This window comes from Alligator mississippiensis, chromosome 5 (genome assembly GCF_030867095.1).
Source record: "Alligator mississippiensis isolate rAllMis1 chromosome 5, rAllMis1, whole genome shotgun sequence".
In the NCBI taxonomy this organism is placed as follows: domain Eukaryota; kingdom Metazoa; phylum Chordata; order Crocodylia; family Alligatoridae; genus Alligator; species Alligator mississippiensis.
The window spans coordinates 11,098,155-11,119,462 of record NC_081828.1 but is presented as its reverse complement, the minus strand read 5'-3'; the positions used below and the strand labels follow the sequence as shown (position 1 = coordinate 11,119,462).

At 43.0% G+C, this 21,308-nt stretch overlaps 1 protein-coding gene across 2 annotated transcripts; it reads left to right on the top strand.

The window, feature by feature from the left end:
* The first annotated feature begins 4,757 nt into the window (after positions 1-4,757).
* On the top strand, positions 4,758-21,308 carry DHCR24 (24-dehydrocholesterol reductase). Of its 2 annotated transcripts, none has more exons than XM_006258589.4 (9): positions 4,758-5,044; positions 9,538-9,693; positions 11,747-11,852; positions 12,117-12,235; positions 12,326-12,589; positions 13,852-13,995; positions 14,461-14,658; positions 15,231-15,409; positions 18,953-21,308. In XM_006258589.4, the coding sequence occupies exons 1-9, from the start codon at positions 4,814-4,816 to the stop codon at positions 19,104-19,106; spliced, it is 1,551 nt and encodes a 516-aa protein (XP_006258651.1). In that variant the 5' UTR covers positions 4,758-4,813; the 3' UTR covers positions 19,107-21,308. The 2 variants fall into 2 exon arrangements, with proteins under 2 accessions (XP_006258651.1, XP_019334833.1); XM_019479288.2 differs by lacking the exon at positions 4,758-5,044 and adding an exon at positions 5,152-5,692.

The window sequence follows — 21,308 nt, the reverse complement described above, 5'->3', positions numbered from 1 at the left end:
AGGTGGCTGGGGACCTGGGAAGATCCCCAGGTCCCCAGCCACCTCCTATAGCTGGTAGAGTAATACCAGAGGACTAGGTATGGCTGATAGGGGTGGACTGGAGAGTGAGACCCAGAGATGCTGGTGCAGAAGCTGGGCAGGATCAAGGTGGCCACTAGGGGGCATCACAGCAGCCCTTGGGCACTATCCTATTACAGCCTGAAACGCCTATCTAATTATTAGTGTCTGCAGCCTGCTTAATTACAACAGGCAGAGCCAAGTAGTATCTTAAACAAGAGTTTCTGCCAATTACTTATCTTGCTTTCATCAGTGTTCCTGAAACTTGGGAAGCCTAAAGCCTGGTATAGAGTGCATTTTGCTCAAATCAACATCAATCTTTCTGGCCTGCTTTTACTTCCAAATAGTACTATAGTTTTGGTGCTACCTTAACAAACCTAAAAGTATGCTAGGAGTCCTATTCACTAATTAATGTAGATACAGGAAAATATCCTTAAGTATACATGAAAGTTTAATACATTAATGTATAGTATTGACTAGGATAAAGACAAAGGTGCATAAAAGACATGTAGCATCTTTGATTAACAAGACTTTGGCCCATATCATCCATTTATTATAATAACTTCCAATGTTATTTCTCCTGTGGCTTCACGTTAAGATGTTTAGAAACTTCCATCCTCAGATGACCCCACAATGCTTTGTGTTTGTTTCATGCTGTTGCAATGGAAAAAACGCACAACCGAGGCTTTTTTCTGGCATCCGTGAATTTGGTACTAGTAGCTGCTTTCTTTAAAAAGAAAAGTAGAGGCAAGAAATGAGACCAGCTCCTTATGAGCTCTTCTCCCTGCAAGCCAGACAACTCTACACACACTTAGAAACCACAACCCACAGATTGGGAAATGCTGCTTTCTGGACAGGGGACATGCAGTAATTAAATACTGCTTTCAGAAATGAAGCCTCTCTTAGCCTCTATCATAATATTTTAGAATATGAATAAAACCAGACCTTATTATTACAGCTAGCTTCTTGCACTACCCCATCTTCATCTTAAGTGTCACAGGGCACCTCCTGGCAGAAGCAAGAATAATTTTGGAAGTCAGTCTCCTTCTGAGTGCTGCTAGTTCTCACTCTCAGGCCATGAAACCAACTCTTGGTCACTGCTCCCCTCAGAAACAACTGTTGTCCCTCAGAGCACTCCCTGCCTCCACGTGCCCACAGTCTCACCAGCGTGTAGCACAGCCAACCAGAAGCAGAATATGTTAACCCGAAATACCACAGTCCTTACCAGATGTTTAAAGGGTAAGTAGCAATTTTTTACAGCCATTTTACTTTTCTGCTGGTGTCACTGCCTCACAATGATGATGCACTGAAGATCAAATTCCATTTCAGCCCAACTTTTTGTTACAAGCTATTCCTTTTTTTCTCATATCCAGAGAGTGTATCTTTTCATTGGCAGTTATACAAATGGATTTAGTAAATTTGAGAGCGAATACACAAAACCTCTAAGAAGTTCTGCAGCATGGTTTATTTTGGCTCTGTGAATACCTTGACGACTAGCTGACCTTGTTTCCTGACATACTGTGCAAAGCCACCAAAGTCTTTGTCAAGTTCTATGATTTGCTAAACTTCAAATTTTTATTTCATGACCTACACCTGCTTCCTTGGCAGTTGGTAACAGTGAGCATGTCTACACGAGACGCTAATTGTGCAGTAGCTTAATTCTACTGTGCATTAGCGTGCAGGGCAAAACCCATGCTAATACGCTAATATTAGCCTACTGCAGAGTCAGCATCACTAAAAAGCTATGCAGTAGAGATACTGTGCAGTAGCACCAGTTACTGTGCATTGATTTAGTACTTGGTTATATAGGTACTAAAATTAATGTGCCATAACTATGGCACATTAATGAATGCACAGATGTGCCAAGTGTTTACATATCCATATTCTCTCTTTGCGCTTCTACTTGAACCCCACGTGTGATCAAATAATGGAGATGAATGTGGTATACTTCGTATAATCCTTATTTCAAGGTTATATCATGTAGATTGTATTGCATCCCAGAGCCTTGAGACTGCCAGCAGGAGTGAGTCAGACAAGAATGGTCTGTAGGTTTAATGGGAGGTAAATGAAAGTATAGCATTAAGGTGCAGATGTAACAATTAAACCATTCCAAGAATGTCACTGATTGGAAACCAGTTCACAGTTTTCCAGGTCAGAGGTATGTGCACATAAAGAGCTAAAGGTTTTGAGTAGAACCTAGCCCAATGTTACTAAGTTGGAATACAATGGCAGGTCTTAATTTGAAAATATGGTCCAAATCTAAACTGCTACCACTTACATAATACTTTGCTTTCACATATGAATTAATAGATGACTGAATAACATGGGACAGAAGAGTGAGGTTCTGAAACCATCTTCAATAGGAAAATATAACTAGCTTTAAGATGGGAGTTGGATCAATTTATGAAAGGGCTTATATGACGTGGCTGCCTGTGATAGAAGGGGGCCAGGAGTTCCCATCAGTGAGCCAGGAGGTCCCATCTAGCCCCATGCTCTTAAGTATCTGCTATCGCACTTAGAAGTCGTTAGTAAATGCGGCTGAAATATTTGCATCAAATTCCACAATGTGTCATTTGTTGTGAGTTCAAAACTGATCCTTTTTAACATGTTACTGTGATTGCATCATTATAGGGAGGCATTTCAACAGGTGACTCCTCATAGCATGATACAACAGGTTGACATGGTTTGGTCTCACACTGTTGCACCATGTCTGAATCTGACATCTACACCCTGCTATTTTGGTACATTAAATCACAGGCTAGCATAACCAGTTCCAGCACTTAACATGTCGGTGACTACTCCCAGATCACTTCACTACATGGCTCCAAATTTCTGAATCTGAAAATGTGAGAATAATCCTCATCTCGCTGGGAGCTTCTTGTAAGGCCTTAATTGCATCCATCCTTCTACCTGACGCCATTATATTGTGAAGGCATTCTGTCACTGCCTCACAGGGCTATGTGATATCACTTGCCTGACAGCCATGCAACACACCTTCCAAAATATTCGTTTTGAGAGGCCACCACTCAGCGTAGCAGCAAAGTTTCCTGGTTTGTGACCGGCGATTTGCGACAGAAACTGTGACTTGGAGGATGGGATTGAGCGTACGCTTAGCAAATTTGCAGAAGACATTGAGCAGAGTAGACTTGCAGCACCCTGGAGGGTAGGCTTAGGATTCAGAATGACCTTGATAAACTGGAGAAATGGTCCAAAATTAATCCAAGTAAATTAAGTAAGGACACAGGCAAAGTCCTACACTTGGTATTTCTGCATGTGAATGCTCCATCCCATCTGGGGATTGACTGGCTAGGCTGCAATGTTGCAGTAAAGCACCTGGGGAATATTGCAGGCTAGAAGCTGAACATGAGCAACAGTGGGCTCTTGCTGCAAAAAAGCCAATAGTGTACTGGATTGTATTAATAGAAGCATCACTTGCAAATTAAGGGAATTGATCCTTCTGCTCATCGGGGGACTGGGGAAGCCTCACTTGAAGGACCGCTCCGTGGAGGACTGTGTCCAGTTTTTGGCACTGCTTCAAGAAAGATGCGGACAAATTAAAAGAAGTCCAGTGGCGAGCAACAGAAAGCAATTAGAAGTGTAGGAAACGTGATTTGTGAGGTGAACTGGGCTTATATAGCCTGAAGAATCAATGACCTTGGGGTGGAGGTGGATTGGACACCAGCCTTCAAACACCTGAAGGGTGGTTGTAAAGAGGACAGGGGACAGACTGTCTGTGGCTGCAGGGGACAGGACAAGGAGTCTTAAATTGCCAGGAGGGAGATTTAGGTAGGACAGCTGTGCAACCTCCATCCTCACAATTTTTCAAGATTTTAAACTTCATTGCAGAATAAGAAAGATTTGTTACCTCCCTGCCTGCCATCTGACACCTCCGGGGAACAAATCCTACCCGAGCTCACAAAGACACTCTCGTGGATCCAGAGGGACAGCCTTCCATCTTCCGCTCCCTCTGAGCAAAAATGAAGCATATTTCCTACTTATGAGGACTTGTTATCGTCTTGTACCATCTCTACTGTTCCCAGAGCCTGACGAAGGGACTTGGATCCCAAAAGCTTGCAGAAAAGGACAATTTTTTCTTGCCGTTTCCCAGTCAGTCTAATAAAAGGTATCGTTTTGAAACCAAGAGGTCTGGTTGGTTTTTTTCTTTTGTAAGTTTTTAAGAGCCGCTTGGGCCGACACTTGTTGCGGAGGGTTTGGACAGACGCAATCCTGCCTGGAGCAGCGGGTCGGACTCTGTACCACTCGGGAAGCCCCTTCTCACCGACCTATTTCCTGGTACAAATAGGAATTTTTTTTTTTTCTTTGCACCTGTCTTTACTGAATTGCATTTGGCAAACAGCGGGGGGTGCTAACTGAGTCACTGCGGGCCTGAGTGCGGGCACCTCAAGCTGCCAGCCACAATGGGAGCGCTGCCCACGGTTATTGATGCTCCGGCTGCCTCGGCGTGAGGGGCAGGAGCGCGGCCCGGCAACATCCCGCCCGAGCCCCAGCCCTGAGGGGACTGCCCCAACGCTGCGAGGGGGGAGGGGGGAGTCTCTTGGCTCCAGCCAATCACGCGGCGCAGCGCCTGGTCCGATGTCTTCCGCGACTCGCCATTGGCCGGTGGCCTCCCCTCGCCCCACCGCGCCGAGGGGGGCTCGGCCAATCAGCGGGCCGGGCGGGCGGCCGTTGGCAGCTCGGCGGGGCAGTTGGCGGCAGTTGAGCGGTCGCTCCGTGAGGGGACGGCTGGGCGGGCGCGATGGACCCGGTGCTGTCGCTGGGCGCGGGGCTGCTGCTGCTGCTGCTGTGGGTGCGGCACAAGGGGCTGGAGTACCTGCTGCTGCACCATCGCTGGGTCTTCGTCTGCCTCTTCCTGCTGCCCCTCTCCATCCTCTTCGACGTCTACTACCAGCTGCGCGCCTGGGCCGTGTGGCGGCTGCACAGCGCCCCGAGGCAGCACAGCCAGCGCGTCCGCAACATCCAGGCGCAGGTGACACCCAGGGCCAGCGCAGCCCCTGGGCCTGGGGGCTGCAGGGCGGGGTGGGGGTGGGGGGGGACCCCCTTGTCCCCGTTTCTGGGCTCTAATCCAGGGATGGTCAGCCCTGCCCACTTCAAAACGGGCAGGACAGCGCCGCGCCGCCTCATCAGTCACCGCACGTGCGGGTGAAACCAGCTGCAGAGATGTGACACGGTTTCCAGTTAACGTTGTCATGGGTCGGCTCTTTTTGGGTAGCTCCCCAGTCGTTTTGATGGTGCGATAACGACTTTGTGGCCTATTCAGTTGTGTCCGTGCATCACGTGGAGCCCCTGGGATGCTTGCTAGGTGCTTCATGTAGGACAAGGGTCTGTCTGGGAGGTCTGCCGCTTGGTGCGGGACAAGGTGCGAATCAGACTGGCTTTGTGTTTTTTTTAGCCCCGGGTGTTGCTTGGGTCGTGGCCGGTCGGAGGGAACGGACGTTCGTTCCAGGGACAAGCTGCGCGTGCTGAGGGCTGCGACGATGCTCCCGGGTTTCTGACTCGGATGCATCCGAACATCTCTCGCGCCGCATCTGTTTTTGCCCGTCTTTAGGTCAACGAGGACGCTCAGGCTGCAGCTCCGCTGGCGTAAACCAATCTCTCCGTGCGGCTCCTATACCTGGTACTTGGCTCGTCTGCTTGGTCCGGAGCAGCCGTACCTTCATGTTGCAAAACTTGCTTTCTTCGCTGGCATTTGGAAATGTGGGGGCGGCTGGGGAGACTGTTATAAAGACAGAGTTGGTTAGTAACCAGCCCGGCGTCCTGGCAGCAGGTTGCCTTACATTGTACTGCTGCCGGCAAGTGTAGTTTTGAGTTGCATCATTGGCACCTACGCTGTATAAATAGGCATCTTTTTTATGAATCCCATAATGAGGTTTCTGCCAGCTCATTGCATAGCATCACTGATGTAACATTTCTCTGCTGATCTCTCTCTCTCTCTAATCTTCGGTGGCATTTCCAGAGCTGAATCCAGCCTCTGTTGCCCATGTGCAACAATTGAGAAAAATGAAGTCATATCTGTGCTTTTTTTTTCTTCTATCTCATTTCTGCTATTTTACTCTGTAGTTTGCGTGGCAACACTTACTTAAGAAAGTACAAGTCCTAATATCTTGATAAGCCACATGTGATATACCACCTTGCCCTTTTTAAGTTTATGGAGAAAAAAGGGTTGTTTGCCTCCTGTATTAAACATAAAAATAATATATTATTGGATTTGTATTACAGTTAAATTGAGTCTTTTCCCAGTTATATTTTTCATGAGTTTAAAATAACTGCCATAGTTCTAATAAGGATGAATAACAACCTTTATAGCATTATTAGTAGTGGTAAGCATACTTTTGCTGAAACTTACCTTGACAATATTATGGAGCATTCATATATTACTTAACCTTAAAATCACTGGAAATTCAGGTGGTGCAGGGCCAGATCTGGGCTGTGGTTCTGGGCACTGACTGCAGATCTAGTCCACAGGCTGGCCCCGCACATCTGGCCCTCAGAGCCAAAAGGTTGAGAATCACTGGTATAGATCAGGGGCGCTCAACCTCCTGCTCATGAGCCAAATGTAGCCTATGAAGCCATTCTATCTGGCCTGCGGGGCTCCTCACAGGTAGGAAATTTGATGGCAGGAGAGCAGTGGTCATTTAATGCGGTCACCCTCCCCCTGCCAAATTCCCAAACCCCACACTGCTGGTTGCAGGTAAGCCACTTCTCCCTCTCCTGCATCTAGATTGAGGCTGGGCCATGCCCCCTCTCCCCCTCCCCAGCAGGGCTGGGTTGGGGCCAAGCCACACTCTCTTCCTCCCACCCCCCAATAAAACCAAGCTATCCCCCCTTTCCCTCCCCTGCAGGACCAAGCCATGCTCCCTTTCCCCTGTGGGATCAGCTTGGGGTCAAGCCATGCCTCCTTTCCCCTGTGGGATCAGTTTGGGGCCAAGCCATGCCCCCTTTCTCCTGTGGGATCAGGTTGCGGCTGGGCTGCCCTGTGCCCCACTCTGCATGGCTGAATGGTGCCCACCATGCTGGCCCCTGTGCCAGATCGGGACCACTAGCGGGATCCAGGCTGCAGAGGGACAGGGTACTGCCCATCTAGCCAGCCAGGGAAAAGTTTGAACACCATTAATATGGATGATTTGGACATTTGACAATTGCCCTTCCTTTTTTTGTGGATCCTGTGTGCATCTTTCTACACTGATGTAGTGGCAGGACTGGGACTGTTGTCTGCAGTTTTCTTCATTGTACACCTGCTACAGCCTGTTGGATGACTTAATTAATGTTATGTATCAATGTTCATTTTTCCCATAGCTGGACAACCAGTATTTTATTATTGTTCAAATAGCTAATGGAATATTGGAGTAAGGCTGAGACTTTTTTTTTTACTATCATTTTAGAAAACATGGAATTTTTTTCCATTACTTAACATTTTACAGTCTATCCCTCATTCTTATCTCACCCATTTTTCCTCTCTTACATTCTTTACAAACTAACCAATTGCCCATCAAGAATGATGGGGGAGAGGTGGAGGGCAAGCTTGCTAACCCTAACCACCCCTCCCCATGCCACTACTTCCCAAGAACAGGGGTGGGGAAGCTTGCCCTTCTGTCCCCCTCTGCCAGCACCCCGTGCTGCTGCTGCCTCCAGGGAGCAGGGCCCAGAGGGAGGGGGTAAGGCCAGTGGTGCTGGCCTTACCCCCCTGCTTCATCCCTGCTGTCATGGTGCCGCACCGCCGCCTCCCATTCTTAATGCTCTTGGAACACTCTGATAGGTTGTTTCAGTAACCAGTCAGAGTGCTCCAAGAGCATTATGGACAGACAGATAGACCAAGCCCTTTATTATATTAGAATATTATAGGTACACTTTAATATTAGTGTGTAAGGAATTATCCTTTAAGCTTTGTAATTGTCAGAAGCAGGCTGTCTACATGCATGCATTTAGGGTAAAATAAAATCACCTGTCTAAAATTCTAGTTCTCTAAAATCTAGTCATACTAGATATGCAGATACATAGCGCCTAGGCCTGTGTGAAGCGAAAAGTATTCGCTTCGGATTCGGTGATTCGGAGGGACAGTGATTCGATTCGGTAATTTGAATCACTGTCCTGATTCGATTAATCCAAATCTGAAGATATTCGGTGCCAAATCTTATTCGGTCATAAACTATACAGGCAGGCAGTGCCAGCAGGAGCAGCGGGGGGAGCAGCCAGACAAGCCCTGGCTTGAGCCAGCAGCCCCGGGAGAAGATGCAGCTATCCCAGCTGCTCCCCTCCAGCAAGCGAGGCAGGCGGTGCTGGCAGCCCCAAGGGAAGCCACAGGGGCTGAGAGGAATGATTGGGGAGCTGAGGGATCGAACTGGGAGTTGGGGGGAATGATCAGGCTGGCAGAATGAACAGGGGCTTCTCCCCAGCTCCCAGTTCAATCCCTCAGCTCCCCATTATTCCCCCAGCTACCCAGTCATTAACCCCCATGGCTTCTCCAAGGGCTGCTGGCTCAAGCCATGACACATCCAGCTGCATCCCCTGCTGGGGTGAGGCAGGCAGTGCTGGCAGCCCCCGGAGAAGCTGGGAGCTGCAGGATCAAACCGGGAGCTGGGGGGAAGCCCCTGTTTGTTCCCCAAGCCCCCGATCATTTCCCCCCCAATTCCTGGTTCAATTCCCCAGTTCCCAGCTTGATCCCCCAGCTTCCTGATCATTCCCCACAGCCTCAGCAGCTGCTTCTGGGGCTGCCAGCACTGCCTGCCTTGCCCCAGCAGGGGGAGCAGCCGGATGAGCTGCAGCTTCTCCAGGGACTGCCAACTCAAGCTGAGACCCTTCCAGCTGCACCCCTAGCTGCTCCCACCGCCACTGCCTAGTACCTGCCTGTACAGTCTATGGCCGAATCTCCAAATCTGTCTGAATCGATTTGGAGGCTTCTGATTTGATTTGGCGAGATGAATGAGTCTCCCGATTCAGATTCGGAGATTTGGCCACCGAATTGGGCCGAATCTCCTCCAAATCGAATCAGCTACCGAAGCTTTGCACAGCCCTAATAGGGACTGCATGATGTATCTGTGCAGTTTCCCTGTGACCTTTATCTTTGCCTTTTTTTTTTCACATTGTGGGCCAAATTTTCTGTGGTCACAGATAGGTGCAGTTTCACTGTCTTACATGGCGTTGAGCCTATTTATGCCAATGAACATTTGCAGAGTGACTCATTTTTCCTGTGGATTTTTTAAATATTATTTACTAATAGTTTTTCTGAATAACATGCCAAAAGCTCAGAAGTATGGATCTTTTATAATTATTACCCTCAGACAGTTAGAACTACTGGTGCTATTTTGTGAAAAGTTCACAGGTCTGAGTCATGCTAAAACTTCCAGGCTGCATTATTGACAAATAATTCACATGCTTTCAAATTGGGAAAACAGTTTTCACTTACCATTTTCATGCTTGCATTTCTATATTTCAAAGTATAAGTCTAATCATGAACTCTTACAGGTGCGGGAATGGAAAAAGGAAGGCAGGAAAACATACATGTGTACTGGCCGACCCGGTTGGCTAACTGTATCACTTCGCGTTGGGAAGTACAAGAAGACTCATAAGAACATAATGATCAACTTAATGGATATTCTAGAAGTAGATACTGAAAGACAGGTAATACATGTAGAAAAGTTTAGGAACAATAATGTTGCCAGTATTTTATTATGGTTCTTGGCTAAAGGACAGTAGTGGTAAGTTTGCATTATTAACCTACTGTGCTAGGCAGTAGTGCCTTCAAACGTACTACATGGCTGCTAGTTTGGAAGGTAGCGTAATGCGTTTGAGCATGCAGTTCTGCTCTCATAATTTTGTGGGTCTGATGTGCCCAGGTTTCTTAGAAATATTTAAGATCTGGCTTAAAAAATACACAAATTCTAGTGTGATGTCTTCATGTATATTTTAGTAAAAAAAACTGAAAAGTTTTTTTTGTTGTAATTCACTTCTAGCATTAAAGCAGAACAGCATCAATATTGTGCACAACAAAGAGTGAATCGGTCTGTAAATTTGAACTGCAGAGCAAATTATTTTCTTCCTGGAAGAGAAAATGGACATAAGATACTGATTCATAGTAGAACCTGACACTCTTGAACAAAGCTTTTAGATTCAAGGGTCTGGTATGAGCCAGCTCATTATTTGGGTTCTTATTTTGAGGACATATTTGTGCCTAGATCATTTATTCTTTGATTTAAAAAATTCTGTAGCCCTAACAGATGCAAAGATAATCATCTTACTAGGCATGCCTTCACAAGATGCTACGTCACTGTAGCAATGAGCTGAGGCAATGTAGCACTGGCGAGCACTAACCCTGATGCCACCACTCCTGTGCAGTAGCAACAGCTGCTGCAGTAGCTCAATGCTACTGCACAGTAGGGTAAAAAAACGACCCGTGTGCCACTGAGACCATGCAGTACCAGCAGGTCCTGTGCAGTCAGGGGCACATGTAAATGCACCCAAAGTGAATCATGTCATTGCTGTCTTTTCAAGTCTGTCTACTGAAAATGCAGCTTTGAAAGACACATGAAAGGCTTTGTTTCCACTTTCTTGTGCAACTCCCCTGCCCCCGCCATACTCTGAAGAGCCGGTCAAAATGACTTAAGGGCTACTTCCAAACTATTCAATACTATGCCTTACTCTGAAAGCCCTGGCAGAATTTTGTGAATGTGGTATATTATGGGGCAAACTTTTTAAATATATTTTTTTCTGAGAGATGTATGCATTTCGTAAACAAAATCTAGTTATTTCTGAAAAAAATCTTGTGCCTGTTCAGTTAAAGTTGTCTGCCCTTACATACGTCTTTTGAGTATAAGAATTGTGAAACTTTTTTGGAGTTCTGTTCTCTCATTAAAGGTAACACTTCTGCTTTTCTTGAAGTGTTATCTTAAATCAGTTGATTCAGTGTCTCAGTTAAGAGCATCAAAATAGCTTAATTTAAATAATGCCAAGGACCTCATTTGTGGAAATCTTGTGTGTATATAAACTGGAGTTTTGCAAACATAGGAACACAACTGAACACTTCAAACGTCAAGAATATTAGGACATGAATATGATAAAATGAGCTTGCAAAGAGTACATGCGCCTATGCATGCACCATTTTAAAATGGTAGTGTTTGTCTGTATGAGACTCTAAGTAGTGGCCAGTATGCATTTATTTAGTACTTATATAATCAGGTACTAAAATGCACAGTAACTGAGTTACTGCACAGTAGCTGGCTTATGTCTTTTAAGTGACACTACTGCACAGTAGCCTAATAATAATACTGTGCTGTAGCAAATTAGTATGGTCCGTGCTGTGACGCACTGCTGCGTAATATTATTAGGCTGCTGCACTGTCAGTGTCTTGTGGAGACGTGCCCTTTCACAAACAGTAAACCCACCATATTTAATATTTTTTTAAATCCATGCATGGAGCATTTTATCTGAAAGAAATTGTAAGCAACTAATCTGTGTAATGAACTGAACTCTAAAACACCTGTTGAATTATCTTTAGGGGATTTAGCAGGAGAGTTTTTCAAGATGTTGGGATAGAGGGTATAATCTCTAAACAGCTTCACAAATATTTTTAATTAAACTCTTGACTTGCAGTGTGTCTTAATTCTGATAATACACAGAAGTGCAATCCAGATTTGTGTTGTCAGCACTAATAGTAGAATAATATTTTTATTTTTAGGTGGTCCGTGTGGAACCATTGGTCACAATGGGTCAGTTGACAGCTCACTTGAACCCTATGGGTTGGACTCTCCCAGTGGTCCCAGAACTTGATGACCTCACAGTAGGTGAGAAGTGCATGACTTATTTTTTTTTTAATTAAATAGCTTCTGTATCTATAATGACAGATAGTCTCAGCTTCTCAAAAACATTTTAAAAGAAATTCTCACTAATCTATATATTCTGCTGGGACATTATATTATAGATATTTTTCTGAGCTTTAAACCTGTTCTAAAATGACTGTAAGAGCCCTTTAAAAAACTTATGTAAATTATTTTCTTCTTAAAGGGAAGTAAGTTTCAAATGATTGTATTGTCTGATCTCTTAATAAGGTGGTCTGATCATGGGAACTGGCATTGAGTCTTCATCCCATATCTATGGACTTTTTCAACATACCTGCTTGGCTTATGAACTTGTTCTCGCTGATGGAAGTCTTGTGAGATGTTCACCAGTAAGAGAAAATGTTATTTTGCAATGATTTACAATGTCATTGACGGTTGTAAGTATGGACATATGATTTAGTATGACATACTTTTTGCAGACTGAAAATTCAGACCTGTTTTATGCTGTGCCTTGGTCTTGCGGTACTCTGGGGTTCCTGGTTGCAGCAGAAATAAAAATGGTTCCTGTCAAGAAATACGTAAAATTACATTATGAGCCTGTAAGAGGTTTGGAGAAGATCTGTGAAAAGTTTACTGAAGAATCTAAAAAGAAAGAAAACAATTTTGTGGAAGGACTGGTGTACTCTCTGGAAGAAGCAGTCATCATGACAGGAATCTTGACTGATGAAGCAGAACAAGGCAAGGTAACTAAGGGAAACCAATAAGCAGCATTTCAGTTCTCTTTCATGAAAAAAATGCACTATATGAGGATGTAAAACAAAATTTCAGAATTGATACAAGCATATACTTTTTAATGGACTATAAAATAGTTGGGGATGGCTGAAGTGGTTGAATGTATTTACCAGTACAGTTCTGCAGGCAGTAATACATTCATGAGCTTACACCTGAATTTCCTATATTGGTAGGTTTTTTCAAACCTCCAAGTTTTATTTTTCTAGTACATAGTTTAGTCTATGGCCACAACGTTTCAGAATACAAAAACAAAAGCATCTCTACCTATTTATGGGGAAAAAATGCTATGATTTAAAATGGGAAAATAAAACTGGGGGGAAGGGGAGATTTGTATATATAAATTACTACAATGTCAATATAAAATAATATCATTTGGCTAGAAAATTACTATTAAATGTTGGCCAAAACATGCTATAGAACTGTTTGCCATGTGGAGACTTTTGCCCAATAATGACTTGAGAGAGTAATGTTCCTAAAATATCTACATCTGCTTTAAATCAAGGCTGTCAAATAAACAGCCCACAGGCCAGATCCAGCCCATAGAAACCTAGGAGCCCATGGGTTGGTCTTAGACCTACCCCACATATCACAAGCCACACATACTGGCTCCAGTCCTGTGTGCTGTATGGTGCATGGAGCTGTGTGCAGGAGCCATTGTGCTGGGTCTGTCTGATGCAGGCACTGCATGCAGTGTGAACCCTGAACTAGAGTCGATGTGTGCTAGATGTGACATGCAGGGCTGGATCTGTAGTGTGTGCTGCATGTAGTACCTCACCAGACTAGCCCTCCATGCTGCAGTGCGTGGGGCTGGTCTGTGGATACAATCTGCCCCACAGATTGGCCCTGTGCCCTTCATCTGGCCCATTGGCCCAAATGAGTTTGGCACCCCTGCTTGAAAGATCTAATTTGCTTTATAGAAGCCAAACCCTATTGTAAGTTAATGTTAATGAGGAAAAATCGGAAAACATGGAGAGCAAAACGCATCTATACTATGGTGTAAAACACCAACATATGAAAATCACATTTTAAAAGTTTTCTTGACATGTATGCTGTTCTTTCCTCTAAGAGTAACTGCAAAATGAAAGTCTTATGTTACCAAGTACACTTAATACCACATTTATCAAATTTTCAAGTAAGGAATAATAACTGTATTGGTATTTGTTGTTTCATATAGATACATGCACATACTCATTTTTACAAAAAATTTTTTTAGATAAATAGAATTGGTAACTACTACAAGCCATGGTTTTTCAAGCATGCGGAAAAGTATCTGAAGGCTAACCAAACTGGGTCAGAGTACATTCCAGCAAGGCATTACTACCACAGACACACACGTAGTATCTTCTGGGAACTGCAAGTAAGATTTTGATTGCCAAAAAGCACTCTAAAATGGATCTAGATTGGAACCAATGGATGTGCCTACCATAGAAATAAGAGAATTTTTAGTATTGCATCAAATTCATAATAATGTCCTCGTACTCTATATCAGGGTTTTTCAACCTTTTTTTAAGGAGGGTACCCCTCCTGGTGGGTCCCCCTCCTGGAGGGTCCCCCCTTCTGGACATGGGGGGTGGCGCGGTGGCAGCACGCAGCAGCGGCACTTCCCAAGTACCTCCCACTTCTCTGTGCTGCTGCGTACCCCCAGGGGGTACGCATACACCCGGTTGACAACCCTTGCTCTATAGCCATATTAATGTAGTATGTATCTTTCATTAGTTTAGTTTGAGAGTTGTGATTTAATGGAGCTATCAAAATAAAAATCTGAAATTCTGACTTTTGTTTCACTTAATGTACTCCCAACTTTTCTTTTTTCTCTTTTAAGGATATAATTCCTTTTGGCAATAATCCTATTTTTCGTTACATTTTTGGCTGGATGGTTCCTCCAAAAATCTCTCTATTGAAATTGACACAAGGAGAAGCTACTCGTAAGCTATATGAGCAGCATCATGTTGTACAAGACATGTTGGTTCCAATGAAAAGCCTTGAAAAATCTATCAAAACCTTCCACAGTGACCTTAATGTAAGAGCACATCTTAAAAATCTGATACAAATGATACAAAGCTTGTAAACATTTGAATGGTGATCACTAATCTTGTTTTATAGCTGTGCCTTTGGCACAAAATGTCAGGATGTTAATTTTAAGAAAATGATGACAGTTAATTATACCCTGTTATGCTACAGATGAAATGAAATACTTAGCAAAAAGAAGGAGGAGAGTAAATCTTAAGATTCAAATAGCTAGAATTTTTATCTTTAAACAAACAGTTATTTTAAAAGAAACAATACTGGGTAAAACTTGATCGGATTTTGTTTTATCTGAAATGGTTGATAAAAACATAAGAGTGTTGTAGCTGTCATGGTCCAGAAAGTATGCAAGGCACAGATTTCTTAGGCTGATATCTTTTATTCAACCAGCTGTATAAGTTGGGATGGAGTTAGATAAACTTTTGAATGCAAAGACAGTTCTTCAGGTCTTGCGTTCAAAAGTTTATCTGAAATTTTTTGGAATGTGTAATTTGGTTGTAATTTTGTCAGCTTCATTAACAAAGGACTTGGTGTTTTGCTCTTAAATTTATTTCCTTATCTCTGCAGGTTTATCCCCTCTGGTTATGTCCTTTCATATTACCTAATAACCCTGGTATGGTCCATCCAAAGGGCGATGAAATGGAACTCTATGTGGATATAGGAGCTTATGGAGGCCCCAAAACAAAACAATTTGAAGCTAGAGCCTCAATGAGACAACTGGAAAAGTTTGTAAGAAATGTGCATGGGTAAGATTCTTAGTCTTCAGAACAGTACCACATGACTTACTATCTTGATGCTTAATCAGCATGTTTTTAACTTTATATTATTGCAATATTAAATTTTAATTATTCTGACGGTATATAGCAGGGGCAGGCAAAATATAGTCCACGGGCCACATCTGGCCCACCAGGCACTTTATCCAGCCTGTGGTGCCCACCAATGAATTGTACCCCACCTAGCCTTTCTGCCCGTGAGGGTGGGATCGAAATGCCCACGTATACACACCCCTGCCCACATATCCTATTGCACCTTGCTCCCACCCTTGTGGACGGAAAGACCTGGCCTGGCCAGCAGCAGCTTCCAGGTGGGGCTTCTGCTGCCACTACAGCCACCGGGGACCTGCTTAGCTTTCCTGGCATCCCACTTGCCCCAAGCAGCAGGTAGGGAAGTGGCGGGGGTGGAGCTGCATCTGGGTGGGAATGTGGGGCTGGGGCTGGCGGCAGCATGGAGCCCATGCCCAGGGTGGGTGGCAGCAGCATGGAGTTTGGATGTGCGGGGTGTGGGTGTGAGGGAGGGTGGAAGGGGTGTGGGCACACCCCCCGCCCACTCCGCCCATGGTACGTAGCCCTGGCAGGCAGCAGCAGCAGGCAGGGGCACTTGGAGCACTTGTGCCTGGCAGTGCATGCTTCCAGCCTGCACTGCACATCATGGTGTGGAGCACAGCCCCCACTGGGCAGTCTATTGCTGGCGCTCCCTCTGTGCAGAGGCAGTTCCTACACTTGCGCAGCACTGGAGGGAAGGCCCATGCACTGGAGCCAACTGCCTTCCCTGCCCCCTGCTATGCAGGTTCCTGTGCCCTTGCCTGCTGTCCTCACACCCCTGCACTCTCCCACAAACACTACACACCCTGCCCCCAAAACCCCCCACCCCACATATCCACAGCCCCCCAACCTACCCTATTGCCCCCACACACACAGCCATATCCCCTCACAACCCCCCCACACAACCATACATCTCCCACACACTCCACCATACACCTCCCCACCATACACACACACCCCCATGCCCCATCATACACACCCCCCACACAATATATAAGACTAAGAATTTATTTTTGAGTTATTATGCAATCATCTCTATATACAGTACACAAACAAATCACAACAAAAACATTTTTTGTAATAAAATTAAAATACATTATAGTAGGTATCTAACTTGTAGTGTATGATTTGGTTTTTTCTGGTTCTAAGATGGCAACCCCTCCCTCCCAAAAGGAGTATTTTGGGGGTGGGCAAGGGGAGGGACTTCCGGTGGCAAAGGTTAGGGGTGGGACTTCTTGTTCCAAGATGGTAACCAGGGGGGGCAGGGCAACTGTCAAGGGGCACGGCTGCCCATGCGGCCTTCTAAATCTCACCAAATTATTAAGCAACACTCCACCTGAAATAATTGCCCGCCCCTTGGTACATAGTCATTATGACTGTCTTAAATTTGCTTTACTTAATGCATAATGTGTGGTGGCTGAAATTCTCTTCTGTCTCCAGACTGCAGCACTGATCATAGACTGCATCACATGGTCTGTGATGGCTCTGCCCTGTCCTTTACCAGGACTTGCAGTAGGGTTTTTTAGTTCTTGCTGGGAGAGTTTTTTTTCAGCTGCAGCTGAGAATATTAGAAACTCTTTGCAACTTGGTGAGAAAGTTGTAACAGCAGGAGTGAGGGCCTTGCCCACAATCTGACACAGTAGAATAGTCTTTTAAGTTTGTCTTTTTTTTTAAATTAACTACTATTAAATTATATTATTTTTTAAATTAACTACTACTATTAAATTATAATATTAAATTTGCCAGTCAAACTTATCTAGATGTATTCAGATTTCTATTTTTACATAACTTCAGGTGGTAAGAACTTGAGTCCTACATGACTATGTAACACTGTTGAGTCTGTTTTTGAGATGATGCAGAGAACATACACAATGTAGAGCCAAAGTATTTGACCTGTCAGAATAAGTCAGCTCCTTTTTTTTTTTGTATTTTTTTTTATTAACAACCACATAACCATACGACAGACATACATATAAAGAACAATATTACAAAAATGCATTTTGGAGTACAGGCTGTGCTAATTTACATAAATGACTCCCTCGAGTCACTGCCTGTTATGGTTTGCTCAGAAGGAGGATAGGAATACATCTTCTGTTGGCTTTCATTTTTGAACAGGGAATACGTCTTCTGTTGGCTTGTTTCCACATTGCAGTATAACTGTGATGCTCTTTTTTTATGGTCCTCTTGTGCTAGATAGTTGTAGCATGCCAACCAGGTGGCATACAAATCCTCACACTTTCTTTCAATGAAGCAAACACTCTTTTCCTACCATATTCTCTGTCTATTCTCCCTTGTTTTCTGGGGCTTTCTGTTCCCATATGTCATCTCCCTTTAAACAACCAGGCTGCACTTACTCTTCACAGTATTTATTTATTGTATGTACTGTTCATATGAAAACAGACTTAGCCTTAAATACTTTGTAAAATTCTACAGATTCATAACCATGCAGTAGACCAATACAGGACTGTCCAACTTCTACTTCAAGGGCTACATACCCGAGGGGCTACACAAGCAGGGGCTGCAAACTGTAAACCATATCATGCATGCCACTCGCATGCTTCCCCCCATCCACTGCTGCACTGCATGCCTATATAGACATTTCCCCCACTGCTGCATCAGGTGCTTCCCTCAACCTCCCCTGAAAGGAGGGATGTAATGTTAGATGGTATTTTGGCCTTCATCATAGGGCCCAACTCAAAATTATATATGTATTTATTGTAAGAGGCATTTTTGGTATTGCCGGTTCTTCATGAGTTAGTGTTTTATCTTCACAAGCACGATCTCATGTCTGATTCAAAGCAGCATAATGTGAAACAGTGCTTTTCTCTTGGACAAATTGTGTAACCGCATTACAGAAAGCCACATTCTTCAGTATACTGCTCAGTGTTTAAAGCATACACACAAGCTGAAATTTTTCATTTTAAAGACTCAAATGTTCCAGATGGTGAGGAAGATAAGGTTGAACATTTTTAAGAACAGGTCGAACGGCTGTCAGGGATGATGTGGAAATGTCTTTTTTGGAAAAGTTCTTTATGATTCAACAGTAAATCAAACTGTGTGTAGATTGTATCTTTTAGTGGAATAACAAAAACTAATAAGATGGCAAGACACTGTCTAGGAAAGAAATCCTCTGAAGCATGTGTTCATTTTTAAAACCACTATTTCAAGTGTAACATTTTTTTGTCCCCCTTCACCAAAAAAGTTCATGGAAAAAATCAGTAGCATGGTCCATTTTATATTCTGACCTCTATTTCCAAATGCAGTTGTGAGTATTCTGCCATTAAACTGTCTGGCTGAATATTTCAGCATAATGCATGGTAATAAATATATTTTATTTGCTCTTTTAAAAAGTGGAATTTAAATATCATGAATTGTAGCCATAATTTATTGCTTCTTCTAAATTCCTGCATTGTTTTACTTGAAATTTTACAATGACATTAACATTTACTTATCCCTTTTTTATTTCAGTTTTCAAATGTTGTATGCAGATTGTTATATGAGCCGTGAGGAATTCTGGGATATGTTTGATGGTTCCCTCTACCACAAGCTGAGGGAGCAAATGAATTGCAAGGATGCCTTCCCAGAGGTATATGATAAAATCTGCAAAGCAGCAAGGCACTGAGCCTGAATAACTTAAGCAAGCAATCAGGGAAAAATGGATTTACCAATAGTTAGTCATTACAGTCTCACAAAAGCTTTATTACTGTCCAAAATAAGCTCATTACTGTTGATGTTTAAAAGTACAGATTCCTACTTTATAAACTTGTATTTAATAATTGTTAGTATGTTTTAAAACAAATTTCCCAACTCAAAGTAATTTTATTTAAGGAATTGCAATCCTACCCTGTGACATCTCTTTATGTCTTAGAACATAGTGATGTATATGTGAATTAATAGCTTTTCAATAAGTAGGAAAAATTGGAAAGAAGAAGATAATTAAATAGATCAGTTATTTACTGGATTACATGTATTATACCTGAGACAGATAGTAAAGTCATTGAATTAGACAATGAGGGAAGTCTCAGAATTAGGTGCCAAAGGGGAGGGATTTACTTCAAATTTAATCATGGGTTTAAAAATGTTTGTTTCAGATCAGTAACTGGTGCAGGGCTTTAAATTTAAGGGAAGTCAAGAGCTAACACAATTCAGATATGGTTAATACATTTTCAAATTAAACTCGCAGTTAACAGAGCAGACAAATGGTAACTAACAACTTGTCTCAGTTTGAAACCTAAATATCAAAGTTTGAGAAAATCCTCTTCACTTGTGCCTGTCAGATTTGTACTGATTCTGATCAAGTGGGTATGGACTTTAAGGATTTGTTTGTTATTGTTATTGCTTATCAGTATAAAGTTTAATATGTTTTGAAGGGAAAACATTTTGGCTTCTAGACTACTGAAAAAACTGCTGCTATTTCATATAGACAGGTATTAACAGTTTGTACTTGTCATGGGGTCTATTTTTTTTAAGGTTAATTTGAGTGCCTTATAAATACTTGGTTAGAGAAGACATGGGTAATTTCACATCATTTTGTTCTTGACTTGAGAAGAAATATGTCCTTTATTTATACATGGTTTTTTTGAACAGTTGTTGAAGACTGACTGTCACACACAACCTAAGCTTCAGTTTTATAGTGGAATATGAAATGTGCCAGATGTGGTTCTAATGAGAATATTAGCTTTCCATTTTAGCTGGATTAGTTTGATGGGCTTTGTAGAAGGTCCCTTTCAACAAAGTAGAGACTAATTTCGTAAGGAAAACTTTTGGGACACTTTGCTGTCCAACCCCTCTTTCCACAGCAAAATGTAATTGTGTCAGTTTGCACCAGTGACCTGCTTCATTCAATATTTTGCCTGAGCATTGAAAAGTAGCGAGGTTGCATGTGGCACCATGTTTTAAACTGATTCCACGTCTGATCCAAAGAGTACTTTGAATTTTTACTTTATTAAGCTCATGGAGAAATGTTTGTTTTGGGGGGTTTGCCTTCCAAGTAAAGCGAAAACACCTCTAAACAACTACCAGTGAGGGAGTTTTTTGTATCTTTTAGTTTAAGGCTAAACCAATGATTTTATTTATTGATAGATGGACATTTATGACTAAGATTAAACCAATGATGAAGCAGTTGCCTGAATAAGCTTGGTTATTCATGGCAAGTGATGAATATTGGGCCAAATTGTCATAGTGCTGGTACTGCCAAGCAAGGAAGTAAAATGATGTAAGTTATAGCTTTTTACATCCATATATGGAATGGATGGGGCAAAAGTGACAGCCTGAATGTTGTGGTCAGCCCACTTGTGTCAGTGGTGAGAGAAAGGTATGCTGTGCCAGGTATGTGCCTCAAAACAAGGAGGAGCTGATATGGCAGATAAATCATGATTTGAAGGATCATAATCTGATTTACAGTCTGCTCCAGAGACAACACAGTAGGAGCTGCCTTTTTTCTGTGGCAAAGCCATGGTTTAGCCCATCACTACCCAGAAGATAATGTGCACAGGGCATGAATCGATAGCTAGCTTTTTAAAAGTCCAATGTTATGCAAGAATTTTAAAAATCAAAGCTGTCTCTCTCTAACTTATGTATTCATAGTCTTCAGTTATACACTGTATTTGATTATTCACTTCATAATGGATCTGCAAACTTTGGTACATGGTATTAATGCTATTACTATGAGCCTCTCAATCACATACACGCACTCTTAACACACGCACATGGCTGCTGATGGTGTTGAAACTCTTGGTTGTATGACCTGTTGAAACTATAACCAGTTGTACTGTTACAATGGTGTTTTTATGGATGATAAAATAAAAATGTTCTAAGAGAATCA